This window comes from Schistocerca nitens, chromosome 2, assembly GCF_023898315.1.
Source record: "Schistocerca nitens isolate TAMUIC-IGC-003100 chromosome 2, iqSchNite1.1, whole genome shotgun sequence".
NCBI classification, from domain to species: domain Eukaryota; kingdom Metazoa; phylum Arthropoda; class Insecta; order Orthoptera; family Acrididae; genus Schistocerca; species Schistocerca nitens.
In genome coordinates, this window is record NC_064615.1 from 508,633,120 (window position 1) to 508,651,544 (window position 18,425).

Genomic DNA, 18,425 nt, shown 5'->3' on the forward strand with positions numbered 1-18,425 from the left:
AGTGAACTATCGAAGCGTGACTCACAACACGCCTTAACAGGTAGGAGAAGAGGTACTTGATGAAATAAAGCTGTAAGGTCGTGTCGTGACTAGTGCTTGGATAGCTCAGTTGGTAATGAACTGGCCCGCGAAAGCCGAAGATCTTAAGTTCGATTCCTGGTCCGGCACACAATTTTAATCCAAGAGTAAGTTTAGGATCACTGCACACTCCGCTGCAGAGTGAAAATTCATTCTGGCCCACTGCTCTTAATCCATGTTACCTGGCTGCGAGTGGTACGCGATTCCTTGTAGACTCATTGTACGCTTCCTCTTTGTAAACCAAGAAATCGAACAACTTCGCTCATGGTATAGTGATGGACATGAGCAACACGACAGTTCCTTCCTACCATTTTGTCACGTCTTCACGACTTACGACACTGATACTATTACAAGTGACTAGTATTACAAGTGACTAGTACAGACATCACTTCACTGCCACGAATTACGACGGCTGAGCTAGGCCACATATACCAATTCACTGCCATGACTTACGACAGAGCTAGGCTACTTTTTACCAGTTCTACACCATCTGCTGCGCTCCAAATAGGCCAATGTGCTGTTTTATAGAGGGTGACCAATATTTTATATGATGAACTTATACACCGTCCAGTCACTTTAATGTCACCAACTGTCTAAAGCATGGATAGCCACTTTTGCAGTACAAACTGCTGTGAGAAGCGCAAGAGTCAGTGAGGTTCTGGAAGGTAGCGAGAGGGACGTGGGGCCATGCTGACTCCAGAGCCGTGGCGAGCTGCACTATGTTTCTAGGCTGAGTATCCGTGGCGCGAACAGCCCAATCGAGGTGGTCCAACGGATTCTCGATTGGTTTCAAATCCGTGGAGTCTGCGGTAAAGTCATCCTGGAGCTCTTCGAACCACGCACGTACACTATGAAATGTCGCTTTGTCCTGCTGGTAAATGTCATCTGGCCAAGGAAAAACAAACTGCGCGCAGGGTTGGATGTGGTCCCCGAAGAGAGATGTATATTTGTGTTGATCCACTGTGCCCCCAGAATCACGAGATCGTCCAGGGAATGGCACGAAAATATTCTCCAGACCACAACACTCCCTGCTCCGACCTGGACCCTTCCTACGATTGTTACAGGGCCTTAGAAACCAACGGCCATCTGTTCGATAGGTCATAAAAAGTAATTCATCTGAAAAGGCGTCCTGTCGGCACCCAGTGGACGTCCAGTTGCGATACTGGAGTGCAAATTTCCATTCTTTGTCGCTGATGAACAGCAGTCAGTTTGGATGCATAAACCAGGCGCCTGCTGTGGAGGCCTATAAAGAGCAATGTTCACTGAGTGGTCGTTGAGAAGACGCTGTTGGTAGCCCCTTGGTTCATCTGGTCAGGTGCACCCCAGTTGCCTTGGCCCCAGTTTTGGATAACTCTATTTTTCCGTGCATGGTATACTTTAACCATGATGGGAGAAGAACAGTTAGCCGTTTCTGAAATGCTTCCACCCTTGGCCCAAAAGCCATTGTTCACGCTCTTTCGGACGTCAGATAAATAGCTCCATTTCCACATAACGACAGCGCCTGCACTGTTTTCCGTGTCCCCCGACACGCTTTGCATACCCGCCGCTGACACGTAACGTCTGTGAGTGATTATTGCAGTTTGACGTCGAATATAAGCGGTGGTCACATTAATGTGACTGGACTGTGTACAAATAGTTCTTGCAATTAGCTTACTCCAGGGAACTTTTGTTTATATAGGTCTACCTGTTTATAAACTTGTTTTGCATCGTTTACCTGGGTGCACAGTACACAACAGAAAGTAACAATAGTATACTACTGGCCATTAAAATTGCTACACCAAGAAGAAATGCAGATGATAAACGGGTATTCATTGGACAAATTTATTATACTAGAACTGACATGCGATTACATTTTCACGCAATTTGGGTGCATAGATCCTGAGAAATCAGCACCCAGAACAACCACCTCTGGCCGTAATAACGGCGTTGATACGCCTGGGCATTGGGTCAAACAGAGCTTGGATAGCGTCTACAGGTACAGCTGCCCATGCAGCTTCATCACGATACCACAGTTCATCAAGAGTAGTGACTGGCGTATTGTGACGAGCCAGTTGCTCGGCCACCATTGACCAGACGTTTTCAATTGGTGAGAGATCTGGAGAATGTACTGGCCAGGGCAGCAGTCGAACATTTTCTGTATCCAAAATGGCCCGTACAGGGCCTGCAACATGCGGTCGTGCATTATCATGCTGAAATGTAGTGTTTCGCAGGGATGGAATGAAGGGTAGAGCCACGGGTAATAACACATCTGAAATGTAACGTCCACTGTTCAAAGTCCCGTCAATGCGAAGAAGAGGTGACCGAGACGTGTAACCAATGGCACCCCATACCATCACGCCGGGTGATACGCCAGTATGGCGATGACGAATGCACGATTCCAATGTGCGTTCACCGCGATATTGCAAAACACGGATGCGACCATCATGATGCTGTAAACAGAACCTGGATTCATCCGAAAAAATCACGTTTTGCCATTCGTGCGCCCAGGTTCGTCGTTGAGTGCACCATCGCAGGCGCTCCTGTCTGTGATGCAGCGTCTAGGGTAACCGCAGCCATGGTCTCCGAGCTGACAGTCCATGCTGCTGCAAACGTCGTCGAACTGTTCGTGCAGATGGTTGTTGGCTTGCAAGCGTCCCCATCTGTTGACTCAGGGATCGAGACGTGGCTGCACGATCCGTTACAGCCATGCGGATAAGATGCCTGTCATCTCGACTGCTAGTGATACGAGGCCGTTGGGATCCAGCACGGCGTTCTGTGTTACCCTCCTGAACCCACCGGGTCCATATTCTGCTAACAGTCATTTGATCTCGACCAACGCGAGCAGCAATGTCGCGATACGATAAACCGCAATCGCGATAGGCTACAATCCGACCTTTATCAAGACGGAAACGTGATGGTACGCATTTCTCCTCCTTACACGAGGCATAACACCAACGATTCACCAGGCTACGCCGGTCAACTGCTGTTTGTGTATGAGAAATCGGTTGGAAACTTTCCTCGTGTCAGCAAGTTGTAGGTGTCGCCACCGGCGCCAACCTTGTGTGAATCCTCCGATAAGCTAATCATTTGCATATCACAGCATCCTCTTCCTGTCGGTTAAATTTCGCGTCTGTAGCACGTCATCTTCGTGGTGTAGCAGTTTTAATGGCCAGTAGTGTAGATAGTCTGTTAAGTTTTCTGCCATGCTGTACTTCCTTGTAGTGTTCTCCAGTGGAATCATAAGACAGGAGGGTGATAGGAGGCTAAGGGAAAGAGAACTGGCAGTGCACAGAGTACTGACCAGCTGCGGCTCCTTGAAGGCATGCGCGGGCGCCTGGAAGCTGGAGCTGCGCGACTGCCGGCCCCTGGAGGAGGCGTGGTCGCGGTCGTCGGCGGAGCTCATCTCGACGACGGTGAGCGGGATGTTGGGCGTGGTGGCGCGCATGGCCGCCTGGTGCTGGCGGTATCGCTGCTGCAGCGCGCCCAGCCGGTCCGCCGTGGGGTGGCGCGCGTGCTCGGGTGGCGCGCTGCCCAGCTGCGGCGGCGGCGGCGGGCTCGGCGCTGCGGGCACACGTCTCTCCACTGTGCGCCGCTCTAGGCCTCCCAGTTACGTTACATTACATTAGTGGAACACGAGGTGTGCTCGAAAAGTAATGAGACTGACAGCGCTGCGAGCGTAGCACCGCTGGGTTGTTCTACTTGTGTGCACTCGTATGTTCATCTCTTCCAATGCTCGGTCCGAGTTTCAGCTCCGTACTGCCGTCACGTCCAGGAAGCTGCCTTCATGTTGCGTGTTACGAAAATGGAACAGTGGAATTTAGTGCAACTTTATTCCATCAACGTTTGTGTTAAACTTGGGGAATCTGCGAGTGTGACCTTTTAACAGTTGAAAGAGGCCTATGGGGAACATTCCTTATCAAGAGCACAAGATTTCGCTGGCACAAATCATTTTCGGAAGGCCGAGAACACGTTGAAGTGCAGATGAGCCTCGCTCAAGGAGATCATGAACTTCAAAAGCCGATGAAATGTCGAACGTGTGCGTGCTCTTGTTTCTTCAGGACAAACTGTCATCCAAGTGTTTTACATAGCGAAAGCCATTTCCATCACTGAATTTTTGATCCCAAATGGCATTCCTGTTGTTCCGCAGCCCCTCTATTCAACCGATCTAAGTCCTTGTGACTCTCTTCTTTTTTCGGAATTGAAAAATGTCTTAAAAGGACGTCATGTTGGTACTCTGGAAAACATCCAAAACAGTGTGGCCGACATGTTAAAGGTCCTACCAGTTGAAGCCTTTCAGTGATGCCATCAAAACTGGGAACAACGACTTCGCCAATGTATAGCTACAAAAAGGAACTACTTTGTTTAGAAGAACATAGAAAAACTTGCCTGGATAAAAAATCAGTCTCATTACTTTTCTCACATACTACGTAGTCTGGCTGCAAACTGAAGAGTGAGCAGCTCTTATATTGGCGAAACTGTCCTTCCCTGGAGGAACGCTACAGCTCCCTATGTCTGTGAATCAATTGCCACACGAGAAGTACAAGGCAGTCAGCAGCAATTTAGGTAGATTCCGTTCGTTTGCGTTTCTAGCATTAGTTATAAGAGGACCATCCGTTTCTAGCATTAGTTACACGAGGACCACTCCATATTGAATTATACTTTACTCTTATTTCCCGCCATTAATCGTGCGCCATTTGACTCGTCATCACAGTTCAAGTATGTAGTAGGTTGGTGTAATCGTAGGTGGCGGGAAAATAAGTATAAGTGTAATCCCTGCACAGTACAGCCCGTTTTCGCAATTGCTGTCGTTATGTGAGGGGACAACATGGAGTGTGCTCATCACTGACAGTGCTGCATTATGTGGTTCCGTGGAAGGAGGCTATAAACACTGCGGGCGTTCACAGGCAACTGGTGGCAGTGTGAGGAGAGTATGCACCGTCGCGAAAAGTACTCTTGCAACACGACAACCCTCGTCCCCATTCGAGTCGGGAAACCACGGCTGCCATCACTCAAATGGCGTTCCATGTATTGCCACGCCCGTCGTATTCTCCTGACTTGACCCCTTCAACTTCTCTAGGCCCTCCTCGAACCACTTTTCTGCAGACTGTCCCATCCACTGCAGAGCAGCTGTTCGCGGTTGCTGAAAGTTTGCAAAATGATGTCTGTGCAGAAGTTTTTTTATTACCCCGAATAAGTGGTAATCAGAAGGGGCCGAGTCAGTAAAATACGGTGGGTGTGGCAGTATCTGAAACCCAACTTCAGCGATTGCAGCCTTGGTTTTCCTACTCGTATGGGGACAAGCGCTGTCTCTCCACACACTACCACGAGTTGCCTCTAGATATCCGTAGTGTTTACACCCTCCTTCCACAGAAACCACGTCGTCCAGCACTGTCCTCCTTATCGGCCGCTCACACAATGACAGCAGTTAGGTCAATAAGCAGTACTGTGTAGGAATCACTGTTTTACTGGTTGTCCTGCTAACTAGGGTTAGAGCAAACAACCATATAGTTGAAACTGTAATAAAGAGTCAAATGGCGCACCATGAATTAAGGGAAAAATAAATCAGTGCACAATGCTTCTCCTATTACTAATTTCTGTATTCCGTTTAGTGCAAAATGAACACTCCCTCGGCGTGTCTGTGCTCTCCGTCCCCACAGATTTAGAATGTTCACAGAGGAACAGCAGGTGCAATCTTTTGTGACGTAGCTGTGTGGACAGAGTAGAAACTCGCCTGCTCGCTCTTCATTTTACAGCCATATTATATTCCATGAATCCTGTGGAAAGTATATCTAATATCTAATCAAATCTTCTCTGGTTATCAGCCGAAGGGTGGCGTCGTAATGTCACGACTTATACATGAGTTACCTATTCGTCATCATCAGGCGAAGTGTTGGGGTAGTGTCAGTTTTGTTCATGTATAGGCGCTGAACCGCAGATTCCTTTGCCGAAGGCCCAACGGGTAGGCCAGCCATATGCCTCTGGAAGAGATGTCGGTGCAAAGAGCGGAGGGTTGGATGGAGGGGTGGCTGGTCGGAAAGAGTCCGAGCGTCGAGTCTTGGTGTACCTATTTCGCCCGCTGCTTCCTCTGATTTCACATTAGAGCGTTCCTGACTTGCTAACGCAGCATCCCATACTCAGCTCAGTTGGAATCCACTTTCATGACTAACATCGTCACGTACTGATATTTCTATTGCCTCCTTGATGACCCAGACTCAGAACTCCGGGCACGGCACAGTACCTTTGTTTTTGATGCTGTGCCGCGCCACTACAGGCAGGTCTACGGTTTATAGAGAGTGGGTGAAAGCTTTCTCAGCGAATTTTATTCGGGAAACCTTCTCGGGTTATCAGCCAAGACATGGCGTTGTGTTATCGCAACATTTCGACGAAATGCCTACGTCATCTTGAGGCAACGTGTTGGGTTGAGGTCCAGCTGGTTCCTTTACAGCCGCTGGACCGCAGACTCTGCCGAGGGCCCAACAGAACATAGGTGCTTTGCCGTGTCAGTGGTTTCTGTTGGGCCCTAGGCAGAGTCTGCGGTCCAGCATCTGTAAAGGAACCAACTGGACATCAACCCAACACGTTGCCTCAAGATGACGAGGAGGCAATTCGTCGAAACTTTGCGACAACACAATGCCGCCACGATTCGGCTGATAACCCGAGAAGTGCTCTCATTACATTTTTTGGAGAAACTAAGGAATCATGATTAATGTGGCCGGTGCTCTACTGAGACGAAACGTGCAATCAGACACTTATAGTGTGCAGGGCTTATTGTCATACAAAGGCGCTGGTCAATAACTGTTGGAGTACGTCTGGTATTGGCGTACAGACGTGTTGCGCCTGGCAGCTGGTACCTGAGTGTACGCTGCACTGCCCCTTTTCCATCTTTTCCATGTCACTCTCGTGTAAACACGACGGTGCTGCCCTGACCAGGTCTTCAGTTCGCTTTGCCGGGTGATAGCTACGTACGTCAAACTGTAACGTCAGTACTGCTCTTGCCAATTGGAGGTCTGCTAAATACAACTTCAAACTTTATCACTGTTTTCGCTTAAAAGTATCACCAATTCCTGTATTCATGAACGTTCACTGATGTTCTTAGTTTTCTTAGTGCCTACGAACTCTCTTTTAATTTTAAAGTTCGCATATTTGGGAATCACTTTGCTACAAGAAACATTGTTTATTCACACTCGGCTCAAATGCAGCACTTAAGTGCCTCTGCAGTGTTTTGGTGCTCACATTTTATAGAGCGTTTCTTTCACATTGTATTAAACTAGTGGTCTTCCGTGGTTACAGACGAAAGTTGACAAATACCTAAACTGTGTTTAAGTACAATGTAATGAAATGACTTAATATTACGAAATATTATTGTATTAAGGTGCTAATGTTAATAATAAAATAAAATCAAAAATTGATTTTAATAGTTTTCTGAAGATACTCTTAAATGGAGTAGGAGGAGTTGCCAAAGAGAAATCTGTTTTAAGTCAGTCTTAAAATCTTCCACATTACCCGTAAGACGTTCAGTACATTCCGGCATGTTGATAATTTATGTATATTCACGTATTTGACAGCAAATATACATAATATGTCTGAGTTTTTTGAAGCATTTGTCAAAATACTAAATTACTGTATAGATCATCTGTATGATGTTATAAAAGTAACTGCAAACATAGTTCTTAAAATACGCTTCTAAAAACACTACCCTTGGAATTATTCCGTAACTCATTAGTAAACAGTAACATGAAGACTAACCTGACTTCTTCATTTTTAAATTACTTGTGGCAAAAACAATGCATACTGAAAACACATCTGAAGTGAGGAGCTTCATTTGTTCTAAACAGCGGGTTTTTCTATTAAAACTGTGGTCTATCTATTGTCACATAAATTAGCTGTTCCTGCTTCTTATGCTTCATTGTTTGAGTGAATTAATGAATTGCGTGTTTTGAGACTAACGAAAAGTTAATAATATTCCCTTTGGCTTGAATTATCTGCTGATATTTCAGACATTTCTGCAAGAGAAATGGCACTATTTTTTATTCCTACATAGCATCAACTGCAAAAATAACAAACTTTATTTCTTCTAACAATTCATGTATATCATAAACATCTTAAGACCAAAATCAAAACTCTTATTACTTCCAATTATGAGTGCCGGTTGCTATGTAATCGACATGTAACTGATAAACTGTTTTCTGCCAAGCAGAAAAGATAAAAAATTAATCCAACACATCGTATTTTCTACATGAGATAACGGTTCACAGAATCTAAAGCTCTTGTCAAGTCATAAAATTTTACTAAATGGTAAAAATGCTGACTGGCTACAAAATCAAAGATGATATAGTTCTCTTGAAAAGATGGAAGTTCGAGGGGTGATTTGTTTCCTGTTTTAGACATGAAAGACACCAAGGAACTTCAGCATGTGCTGGCTGCTGTGTATGTAGACAATCCCTCAGAGTACGGCACTGTAATTAAGTGATGTTGGCGTCTACATTGTGGTAAACAATAAAGCAAAATGAGCCCAATAATAATCCCTCAGCGAGGATCACATGATTTGAGGTCCTTGTGCTTGAGGTCCACACAATAAGTCATTGCATAGGTTTTCAGAAGGGTTTGTGGTGGAGGAACAGTGTTGTTCTGAGATAGTGAAATGATTTTTCCAAATTTTTCGCGTGGTTTGTTTCATTTTTCACTGATCCTTCACAATATTAAAACTGTATGGATGGATGAGCTGGGCCATATATCTCTAGAGCATTCTAACAACGTTGTGGAGATTGCTCCAAACAGATGTACATCGTGCTACACTATAGATGTTCAGCTTACTGCATTGGTATGCAGAGGATACTGATTCTTGCCATTACAATTCACTGAGTGTTTTCGGCTAATCCGTTTATGCTAAGGATCTCCTGTCGAATCAGTATAAAGAAATTTGTGTATTTGGTAAAACTTTTTTATCATATTTTGACATCCTGGTAACTGTATTAACTGAGACCTTGATAATATCTGTAACTAATGGCGAGCAACTGTCAAATAATATAACTGTGTGTAAGCAGAATTTTTAACACACCCCAATTTATTTCGTTGAAATTACTAGTAGATGTCATATACACATTTATCATGCAACACCACCAGCAAGTCCGCAGCTCGTGGTCGTGTGGTAGCATTCTCGCTTCCCACGCCCGGGTTCCTGGGTTCGATTCCCGGCGGGGTCAGGGATTTTCTCTGCCTCGTGATGACTGGGTGTTGTGTGATTTTCTTAGGTTAGTTAGGTTTAAGTAGTTCTGAGTTCTAGGGGACTGATGACCTTAGATGTTAAGTCCCATGGTGCTCAGAGCCATTTGAGTCACCACCAGCAAGTTCAGAAGGACATTGGCTGTAGCTTTCTTAAAGGAACCATTCTAGCAATTATGAGAAGTAATTTAGGGAAACTGCAGGTAACCAAAATGTGGATGACTGAATAAGAATTTAAACCCATCACTCATCTAAATCCTGGAATGATGCCTAATAATGAACGCCACATGTTTGTCTACTTTTTACCAGTAAGTTAACTGATCTATAATTCGTAAGGAAAACTAGCTCGGAAGAATGTTATGATATTTTACGAGCCAATTTTAGAGTAGTTGCAGTGTTTATTCTGAAACGAATACTGAAGGAATACACTATCAAATTTAAGATGTTCTGTCTTAAATATATCGTAGTTTAACTTTGTTCATGTAGGCTTCTTTAAGAAGCTACATGAAAGAAGCATTGTTATTAATGTCCAACTAGGAAACACTGTGCTTGACAAGTTTTGTATGGAACTCTAAAATATGTTCTTTGGAAATGTAAAACCCTTGGTGGAATAATAGGTATCAAAACAGACAGTTGAAATGTATTAGTTACCACTAAAAAGTATTTTGAATATTTAAAACGTACCAATAGTTAAAATGTTACTAGAGAATAAACACCCTCAAAATATGGAAACTAAATTTTACCATACTTGCAGCTACCATGTATCACTGCACAGGGTAATGCATTCTGACTCAAGTTCAAAAAAATGGTTCAAATGGCTCTGAGCACTGTGGGACTTAACATCTGAGGTCATCAGTCACCTAGAACTTAGAACTACTTAAACCTAACTAACCTAACGACAACATCCATGCCCGAGGCAGGATTTGAACCTGCGACCGTAGTGGTCGCGCGGTGCCAGACTGTAGCGCCTAGAACCGATCGGCCACACCAGCTGGCTCTGACTCAAGTTATTTGACTCAGAAGTTATATCATGTTATCAACCTATAACATTCAAAATAATTGTATGAATGATATGATGTTGGGCACAACCTTATACATCATCAATGAGATTCATTATCTCAACTGTGTTATAATAATGGTAATACAGTATTTTCAAGGTTTGGAGCTGTTGCAGTGAAGTATTAAACAGATATTTGATTAACGAAGATAAAAGTAACAGAAAGAAAACGAAAATCAAAACAATCTGAAAAAGACAAGAGCAAAGATATTTTGAATTGACTGTCACTAAATATTTCATAGGTCTTTTTTGTCATCCACTGCTTGAAAAGGAACAGGTCAGCTGTCTATATCATTTTCATCACAAATCTCGTATACGCAAACTGTAAAATTTTCACACAGTTAAGAAAAGGAAGACGATTATGAAGCTGAAGTTGTATTTAGCAGATACCCTTCATTTGGAATCCTGACAAAATCTTAAGATCTACTGATACTGAAACTCATTATGTAGACCAGTGTGTATCACTCTGCATCATATGCTGTTGGTTTAATCAGTATTGACCACTGCTGAAAGTATCAAAATGTTCAAATTGTTAAAATATGGATTTATTCAAATGAACTAGTTGTCTGTTGTATATTATTTATTTATACAGACTAATAAGAACCATCCAGAAGCAGTAGGACCAACAGAAAAAGGTATTGATTAATGTCTTTCTTGAAGCAGTCCTTAGTTCTATTAGACACATACAAAAACCTTTATAGCCACCTAAAGTGCATCACTGATTTTGATTGAAGTATAACTATTCACATTTATGGTTGTGGCCTATTAATATTATGTTTTTCCTGCTATTACTATCATTTTAGTTTTAGTTCTCCCTTTCCCCTACTGACACAAGCTTAGGTATCTATGTGTGTGTGTGTGTGTGTGTGTGTGTGTGTGTGTGTGTGTGATTCCATGCCAGTGAGATACATCTCCACAAATATGTATTATTTTATTGTTGCTGAAATAATTACTGAGGGCAGGTCTATTTTGCTTACCAGTATTTCTCAAGTACCTTCTTTTCATCTATCTAGTCATAAGTAACACCATTTATCAATAGTTTCAAATAAAAATACAAATTGCAAGAATATCACATTTACACAATTCAGAAAAACAAGTAAATCTTGAAACTTCTTCAACTACTTCTTTTAGAACTGAATCATTAGTATTCACTCACACACTATATTAATAAAAATTACAGTATGCTGAAAATAATTTGATTCAAAATGTTAGTATTTTTGTTCCTGTTGCTGTATAGTGGAGCAATCTCAAGCAAAAATTGTAATCACTTTAAACATATCTTCCTTATAACATATGTCTTACCACTGTAATAAGTGCTCTTACATTGAACTTTGTTGTTTGGCGTTTCAGGAAGAGGTCGAGTACTCATTATCCTCCTTAGGCTTCCCATTTTATCCTTGATAGAAAATTCCTTCTTTGGCAATGGTGGGCCCTAATTTAAACAAGATAAAAAACAGTGTATCCAAGTACAAAAGGAGTTGAATATCTCAGTCACACCGTAACATGGGATCACCATGCTAAAGAAACAAATGGCAGAATTATTTTCTGGCAGATTTAATGATGATTAGTAGAGAATAATTTGCACTAGTTTTATAAATTGGCATGCAAATTATGTATACATGATTCCTAGCAAATCACATAACTAAACAGCTTACACAAATTTTGATCTGTGGTTCCAGTGCTACAGGTATATTAATCTACATTTTCATATTATACTTCTCATTTGAACATTATATTTTCATTCAGCTTTGTATGAATCCATCTGTTTTCATGAAAGGTTAACTATTCTTCTGTCTGCATGGTGGTCCATCAGTCACATCACTACCTGGCGATAACAACTGCTCCCTTAATATGATTTAGAGGAGACCAGACAAATAGGATCATATTTTTCAGTTTGTGTAGAGGGTTTTAATCAGATAATTAGTAATAAGATATTTACTCACTGTATTTTCCAGTTACTTGGAATAAACATATAATTTTTCTAACATAGATATGAGACATTACAAAAAAATACATATATGTGAGGTGTGGTTTTCAGTGAATGAACAAAGGCACAACTTTTCATAAAAATATATTGTGAACATTTTTTTACAAGAATAATAACATATGACTGTATTACAACAGAAATAACATATTTTTATCAGAAAATAAAATGTATACATAATATTCTGGAGTATTTACATACATCTTATAACTTTACAACAATTCATTGCCATATACCTTTGCTTTAAATTTACAATATGTTACTTATTTAAAAATCAGGCCAAATGTCAACACTAATATGACTCCAACAATTAAACTTTCTTCACTGACAAAAAGTTTACCTCCAATATACTATGATATAATGTTACTCCAAAGATATCTGTTCTTAAAGATAACCCTTGTGGTTAATTAGACTTGTATTTTTTCATATTAGTGATTTTATATCTTACTTAGCTACAGGGACAAAAAGGCAGTGTTGATACAATGAACACAGTGTCATATCTGAAGCTTAATTATGGCAGTAAGTTATATTAAATATCTGGGCTGAAATACTATTATGAAATCGTCATCTCTATTCCTAAAGTGAAAAAAACTTAAGTTACACAAGACTGTAGGAATTGAAATGTTTTATATCTCAGAAATACACCAAACATTTCTAAACAAAAAATCTCTCTCACAGAATTGTGCCCTTTTTGTTGTTAAATGTTATATAAATATAATTTATATAAAGTTTTGTATCGATGAAAAAGAAGGGAAACTAGGAAATATTCAAATGTTATGGGGCCAGAGAAAACACATCGTTGTATGGGGATGAATACTGGCTCAATGTCCTTCTACAGACAAATCAACAAGTAATAATCATTTAATAAATTATATTCAGTAATAGTTACCCTATAACCAGCTTCTAATTTAAATGGAAAAGGGATGTTTTCGCCAGTTATTTATTTCCAGCCTTGAAGAAGAACACAGCAATTTGAATAAAATTTGAAACTGTAAAATTATTTTTGTTTATAAGTTATACCAATTTAAATATGTTGAATTTTCCAGATAGCAGTGAACCTTTTGACATTTACCCTACAATGTAGTAAACAATTAAATAATTTATCACGATTTTTTAACTATGCAGATCTTGTCAAAGTATTGTATACATGTGTGTGCCATTAACAGTAATCACAACCATTTAATCAAGCTAACCTATGCAATATGTAGTGCAGTTTACATACAGGTTTCTAAAGAGCAGCAATATGATTTGTATGATATTCAGTATTTCCTGCATATACCTAATTTCTTATGATATATACTGTGGAACATGTGTAGTCACGTGCAAGACGAAGCTAAAAAAGTAACTGGTATGTTTATGGTAAATAGTTCACATTTCTAGGCATGAGCCAAATGCAGTGTGATGATAGATTCTACGGTAAAGAAATGCTGTTGTCTTTAAAAGTGGAAGCTGTTTTTTGATGAGGAGGTAGGTGTTCAGCTCGTGTGAGGCAGAGAGGTGGTACCAAAGGGGAAGTCAGTGTCCTAGCTGAGGACGCAGCACTGGCTGCTTACCTGGTGCACTGCGTGTGGCAGTGGTGAGCTGGTACGACTGCCTGGGCGCTTGTTGCGACGTGGTGGCGGCACGGGGGCGGCGCTGTGTTCTCCCTTAGGGGGCAACGGCGGCCGGAACGTGTTGAAGCGGTTCAGGTCCAGTGGCTGTGGACCACCAACATAGGCTCCTTATTACACACTACATTTACAGCTACAATTATGTCATCCTCTCCGTAATTCCACTCTTTCAGCTGGCACACCTTATGTTTGCAGAATAAAACACACACACACACACACACACACACACACACACACACATAGACATCCACACTGTCCACACTGTATCTGAATGTATACAACAGGAATGCAGCTGTGAGTCACAGCGTGCATTGTGGCTCGCTATGGACTGGATAGTACACTTTATCCTAAAGAAGTGTACAATTATATCAACACTGAATAGATTCAAAGACATGTCCAGCTGTCACTGTAACTTCGTACACGTACACCATCAGGGGAATGTAAATCAGTGTAGCTACAATTCTGTAGAGAGTTATAATGGCCACCACAATGTTTTTCATGCTTAGTCTTATTACCAGCTAGGGTATATAGGGGCGTGAACAGCAGTCGATGTTGAGTGAATACTGACGGACATGGAGATACCACGAACTCGTCTGAGACAGTGTTTTCAGCACAGGACAACGTTTGGAAGAGGCATCATCGTGCAGTCGGCCGAATAGTGAAGAAACCAGAGTTTTAGGGCATTCATATGTGATGGTGGCGCATTGTTAGACTGTATGGGAAGGTGAGGACAGGCAAACTCGTCATAAAAGTCCCAGTCGACCACGACTGACTATCACAAGGGATGGTAGCGATATTGTGCCCAAAGCATATTGTTAACCTTTCACATCTGTGCCTACCATCCGGGGACATGTAATGGTCTCCCTGTGACTTTCTCTGCCATCTCGCACCATTGGTCAGAGTCTAGCAGCAGCCAAACTCGGAAATTACTGTGTTATGTATTGGCTGCTGTTAACACCACAACACAAACAGCTGCGTTTGGGGACATGGCATGATAGGGAAGCATGGTGTGTTGATGAACTGCATTGAATTGTGTACGTTATGAATCTGTTTTCTGCACTTCCATGGATTACCACTGTCCGTGAGTGTGGTGGTGACCTGAGGAGAGGTCCAATTCTTCTAACGTTTTGAAGAGGCACAGCAATGTCACTCCTGGTGTCATGTTGTAGAGAGCCATCGGGTATTGCTACAGGTCAATGGTTGGTAGTGATTGAGCAAAGTCTGAAGACACAAAAGTACGACAAACACCAAGCGTCCTTATGTGTTACCTCTTATGCGACAGAATCTGCGTGATGTAGAGGTACTTCCAGCAGCAATCAGGATCCACAAATCTGTCCCCAATACGTGGAACAAGCTTGGACATCAACTCTGTTTCAGTGCCAGTGTCCAAGGACCAGTTATAACAGTTGTGAACCAGCTTGCCTCAGGAGGACATACAATGGCTTTATGAAACTCTTCCAAACGAAATCACAGCAAGCATTTAGGCCAGATGCGGTGCAACGACATACTGATGAGTGGGCTCATACTGGCAAGTTGTTAGGAAATCTGATTAAATATTGTAATCTCTGAAATAGCTTCACACGATTCTCAATCGTGAAGCTACGTTTTGTTTCCTTATCCCCTTCTGAATTCTTCAGTTTTTTTTGCTGGGTAGTGTGCATTAAACAGTCACGTGGTCAAATTGTGTGTATATGCTACATCAGTTATTTATTAATACTATTGCGGTGTATGCAATAACTACTACATGCGTTTTTCTTATCTATTTGTTGCTCACATTGTGGTCGTGATGTCCACTTGCATGTTTTATTAGACTGATCCCTTTTCTCATTGATGCTTCATATAAGAAAATAAAAGAAACTGGGAGACCATTAACAGCGAGCAGTGTTAACACAAGAAGTCAACTGTAGTGTACTGGTAAGGAAATATTTAGCGGATAACTAGTAACATACAACATGTAGATTGGAGGTGGAAAGGAACGAGGAGAGAGACTGTGTCTTACTTTATGCCTCATCCCTCACAGCCAGTCTTCGCAGCTGCTTACTAGACACACGCGCACACACACACACACACACACACACACACACACTAACAAAACTAAAGAAATGAGAGGAATCGTTGATTAGACTGCAACACTCATTGCACACAAACAAGAGGCTCCATTTGAACAAACAGTGCTATGACAAAAATCATCACAGTTCCCGCAATATAAATCTGAAGTTCTTGCCAAATTAGCAATGAACTGTTTCACATAGTTTGGCTAACGCAAACTGAAGTGTGAAAACAAGAAAACCTAAAAAACTCTACGTGAATATGTCTCGAATTTTCGTAAGCGAATTGGAAGTGCACTATCTAACCTAAGACGATGTGAGGTTACCCACTATTTCGCCCAAGTGTGCCTACACAAATACATTGCACACACTTCCTCTTACCTCTCTCCCTGTCCATTTCCTCCACCTCCCTCTCTTTTTGCATTACAGTCTTCCTCCATCACTGTCCTCCACCTCCTCCCCCTTTCTCTTTCCATGTCATCCTCCTACTTCTCTTTGTGCATCCTTTTCTCCTCTAGTTCCTATCCATCTCCTCCTGCCCCCTCTCCCAGTCCATCTCATCGTCCTTCCATCTCTGTGCCCATTTCCATCTCACCACTCTTACTTTATCCATCCCCTCCTCCCTTCTGTTTCTGGCCATCTCCTCTACTCTCTCTGTCCATCAACTCCTCCCCTCTCCCACTCCATCTCTTCCTCCCCCTCCTTCCTTTTCCAACTGCAGCCTGTTCCTCTCCATCTTCCAGTTGCTTCCTACAACTCTTACACTTCCTCCCCACTATTTTCTATCCATCTCCTCATCCCCCTATCTTTGAGCATCTCGTCATCCCCCTATCACTCCACCTCCTCCACCCATCTTTCTGACCATCTCTTCCTCACCCCTCTCTACCCTTCTATTCCCACCCTTCTACTCTCACTCCTCCTCCTCCTCCTCTGTTTATCCATTTCCTCATCCCCCTCAATCTGCCCCTCTTCTCCTCCCCCCCTCTCTTTGTCCCTACCCTCCTTCTCCCCTCTCTAACTGCCCATCCCTTCCTGATCCCTCTCTTGTTGTCGTTCCCCTCCTCTATCTCTCTCAACCATGCCCCAGCCATGCCCATCTGTACATGTAGCCCCTGCAAAACAGGTCGATAAAGAAGGCCAGTACCACTCCAAGAAATACATCTGTTGTGCAGGACAGCCTACGCATCAGGGAGTCGAAAAACTTTTTTTGCATCTGACATGTAGGATGTACTGCAAAGCAGGTCAAAAAGACAGGCCTATACTATCCTCACACAACACACCTGTTGGTGTTCACTCATATCGCTGCCACTACTGGAGCATCTTAGTATCTCTATGTGTAAACATTCATGAAACTGGAAATGACTACTCTTTGTCGAATTAGCTGTTGCAATGTCAGATCCACATCAAGAAATACCATTCAGGCACAAATTTTCACTTGTCGCCATTGAATTTATTTCACTGACAAAAAACCGGACAGTAGCATATTACCATCTAAATGTTACTGAATGTATTTACCAATATGATAACATCTTATTGATCGATATATGTGTTAACACAGTCTCACAAGGCACCACTATGTCACAGACTTTTCTTTCTTATAGCTGAAGGATGATTAACAATAAAAAGACAAACAGAAAGTCTCAGAATGTTGACAAAAAACTATTACACTGCACAATTTACCTAGTGGTTTTAGTTACTTAAGATGAAAAGTGCTCTAAAATGCCATGAATGATGGCAACGACGAATTTTATTCGACATTACAAAGCTCTATTCACATGTCCTGTCAATGGTTTCAGAAGTGAAGGCACTGACTGAAAAGTAGCAGGTATTCGAATTTGCAATGGACGACTTACAACTGAAGTGAATTTATACAAAATTTATAAGAGCTGATCTTTCAGTTTGAACTGTGAAGAAATGGGCAGCTCAATTCGAACGTGGCTGTGTTACTTTTACAAATGATCATCGTGAACGATGTACCAGAACAGCAAGCATCGTTGAAAACAGCGAAACGTTGAGAATGCAAACAGTAAGTCATCGGCAGATAAAGTTGTATCAAATACACTATGTGATCAAAAGTATCCGGATACAAGTTCGTGGCGCTCTCCATCGGTAACGCTGGAATTAACTTGGGCTCGGTGACAACTTCCACTCTCGCAGTCCGTTCGATCAGGTGCTGGGAGGTTTCTAGGATTCAGGTCAGGACTCTGTGCAGGCCAGTCCATTACAGGGATGTTATTGTCTTGTAACCACTCTGCCACAGGCCATGCATTATGAACAGGTGCTGGATCGTGTTGAAAGATGCTATCGCCATTCTCGAATTGCTCTTCAACAGTGGTAAGCAAGAAGGTGCTTAAAACATCAATGTAGGCCTGTGTTGTGATAGTGCCATGCAAAACAACGAGTGCTAGCCCACTCCATGAAAAACACGACCACCCACAACACCACCG

General features: G+C 42.2%; 1 protein-coding gene across 1 annotated transcript in view; it reads right to left on the bottom strand.

The window, feature by feature from the left end:
• LOC126235125 (E3 ubiquitin-protein ligase lubel) overlaps nt 1-18,425 on the bottom strand; it is a 443,689-nt gene that overhangs the window by 186,784 nt on the left and 238,480 nt on the right. The window contains exons 5-7 of the mRNA XM_049943859.1: nt 13,874-14,017; nt 11,660-11,768; nt 3,359-3,618 (exon numbers count right to left, since the gene is read on the bottom strand). Coding sequence (XP_049799816.1) covers nt 3,359-3,618; nt 11,660-11,768; nt 13,874-14,017 — 513 coding nt within the window. The remainder of the gene's footprint in view (nt 1-3,358; nt 3,619-11,659; nt 11,769-13,873; nt 14,018-18,425) is intronic.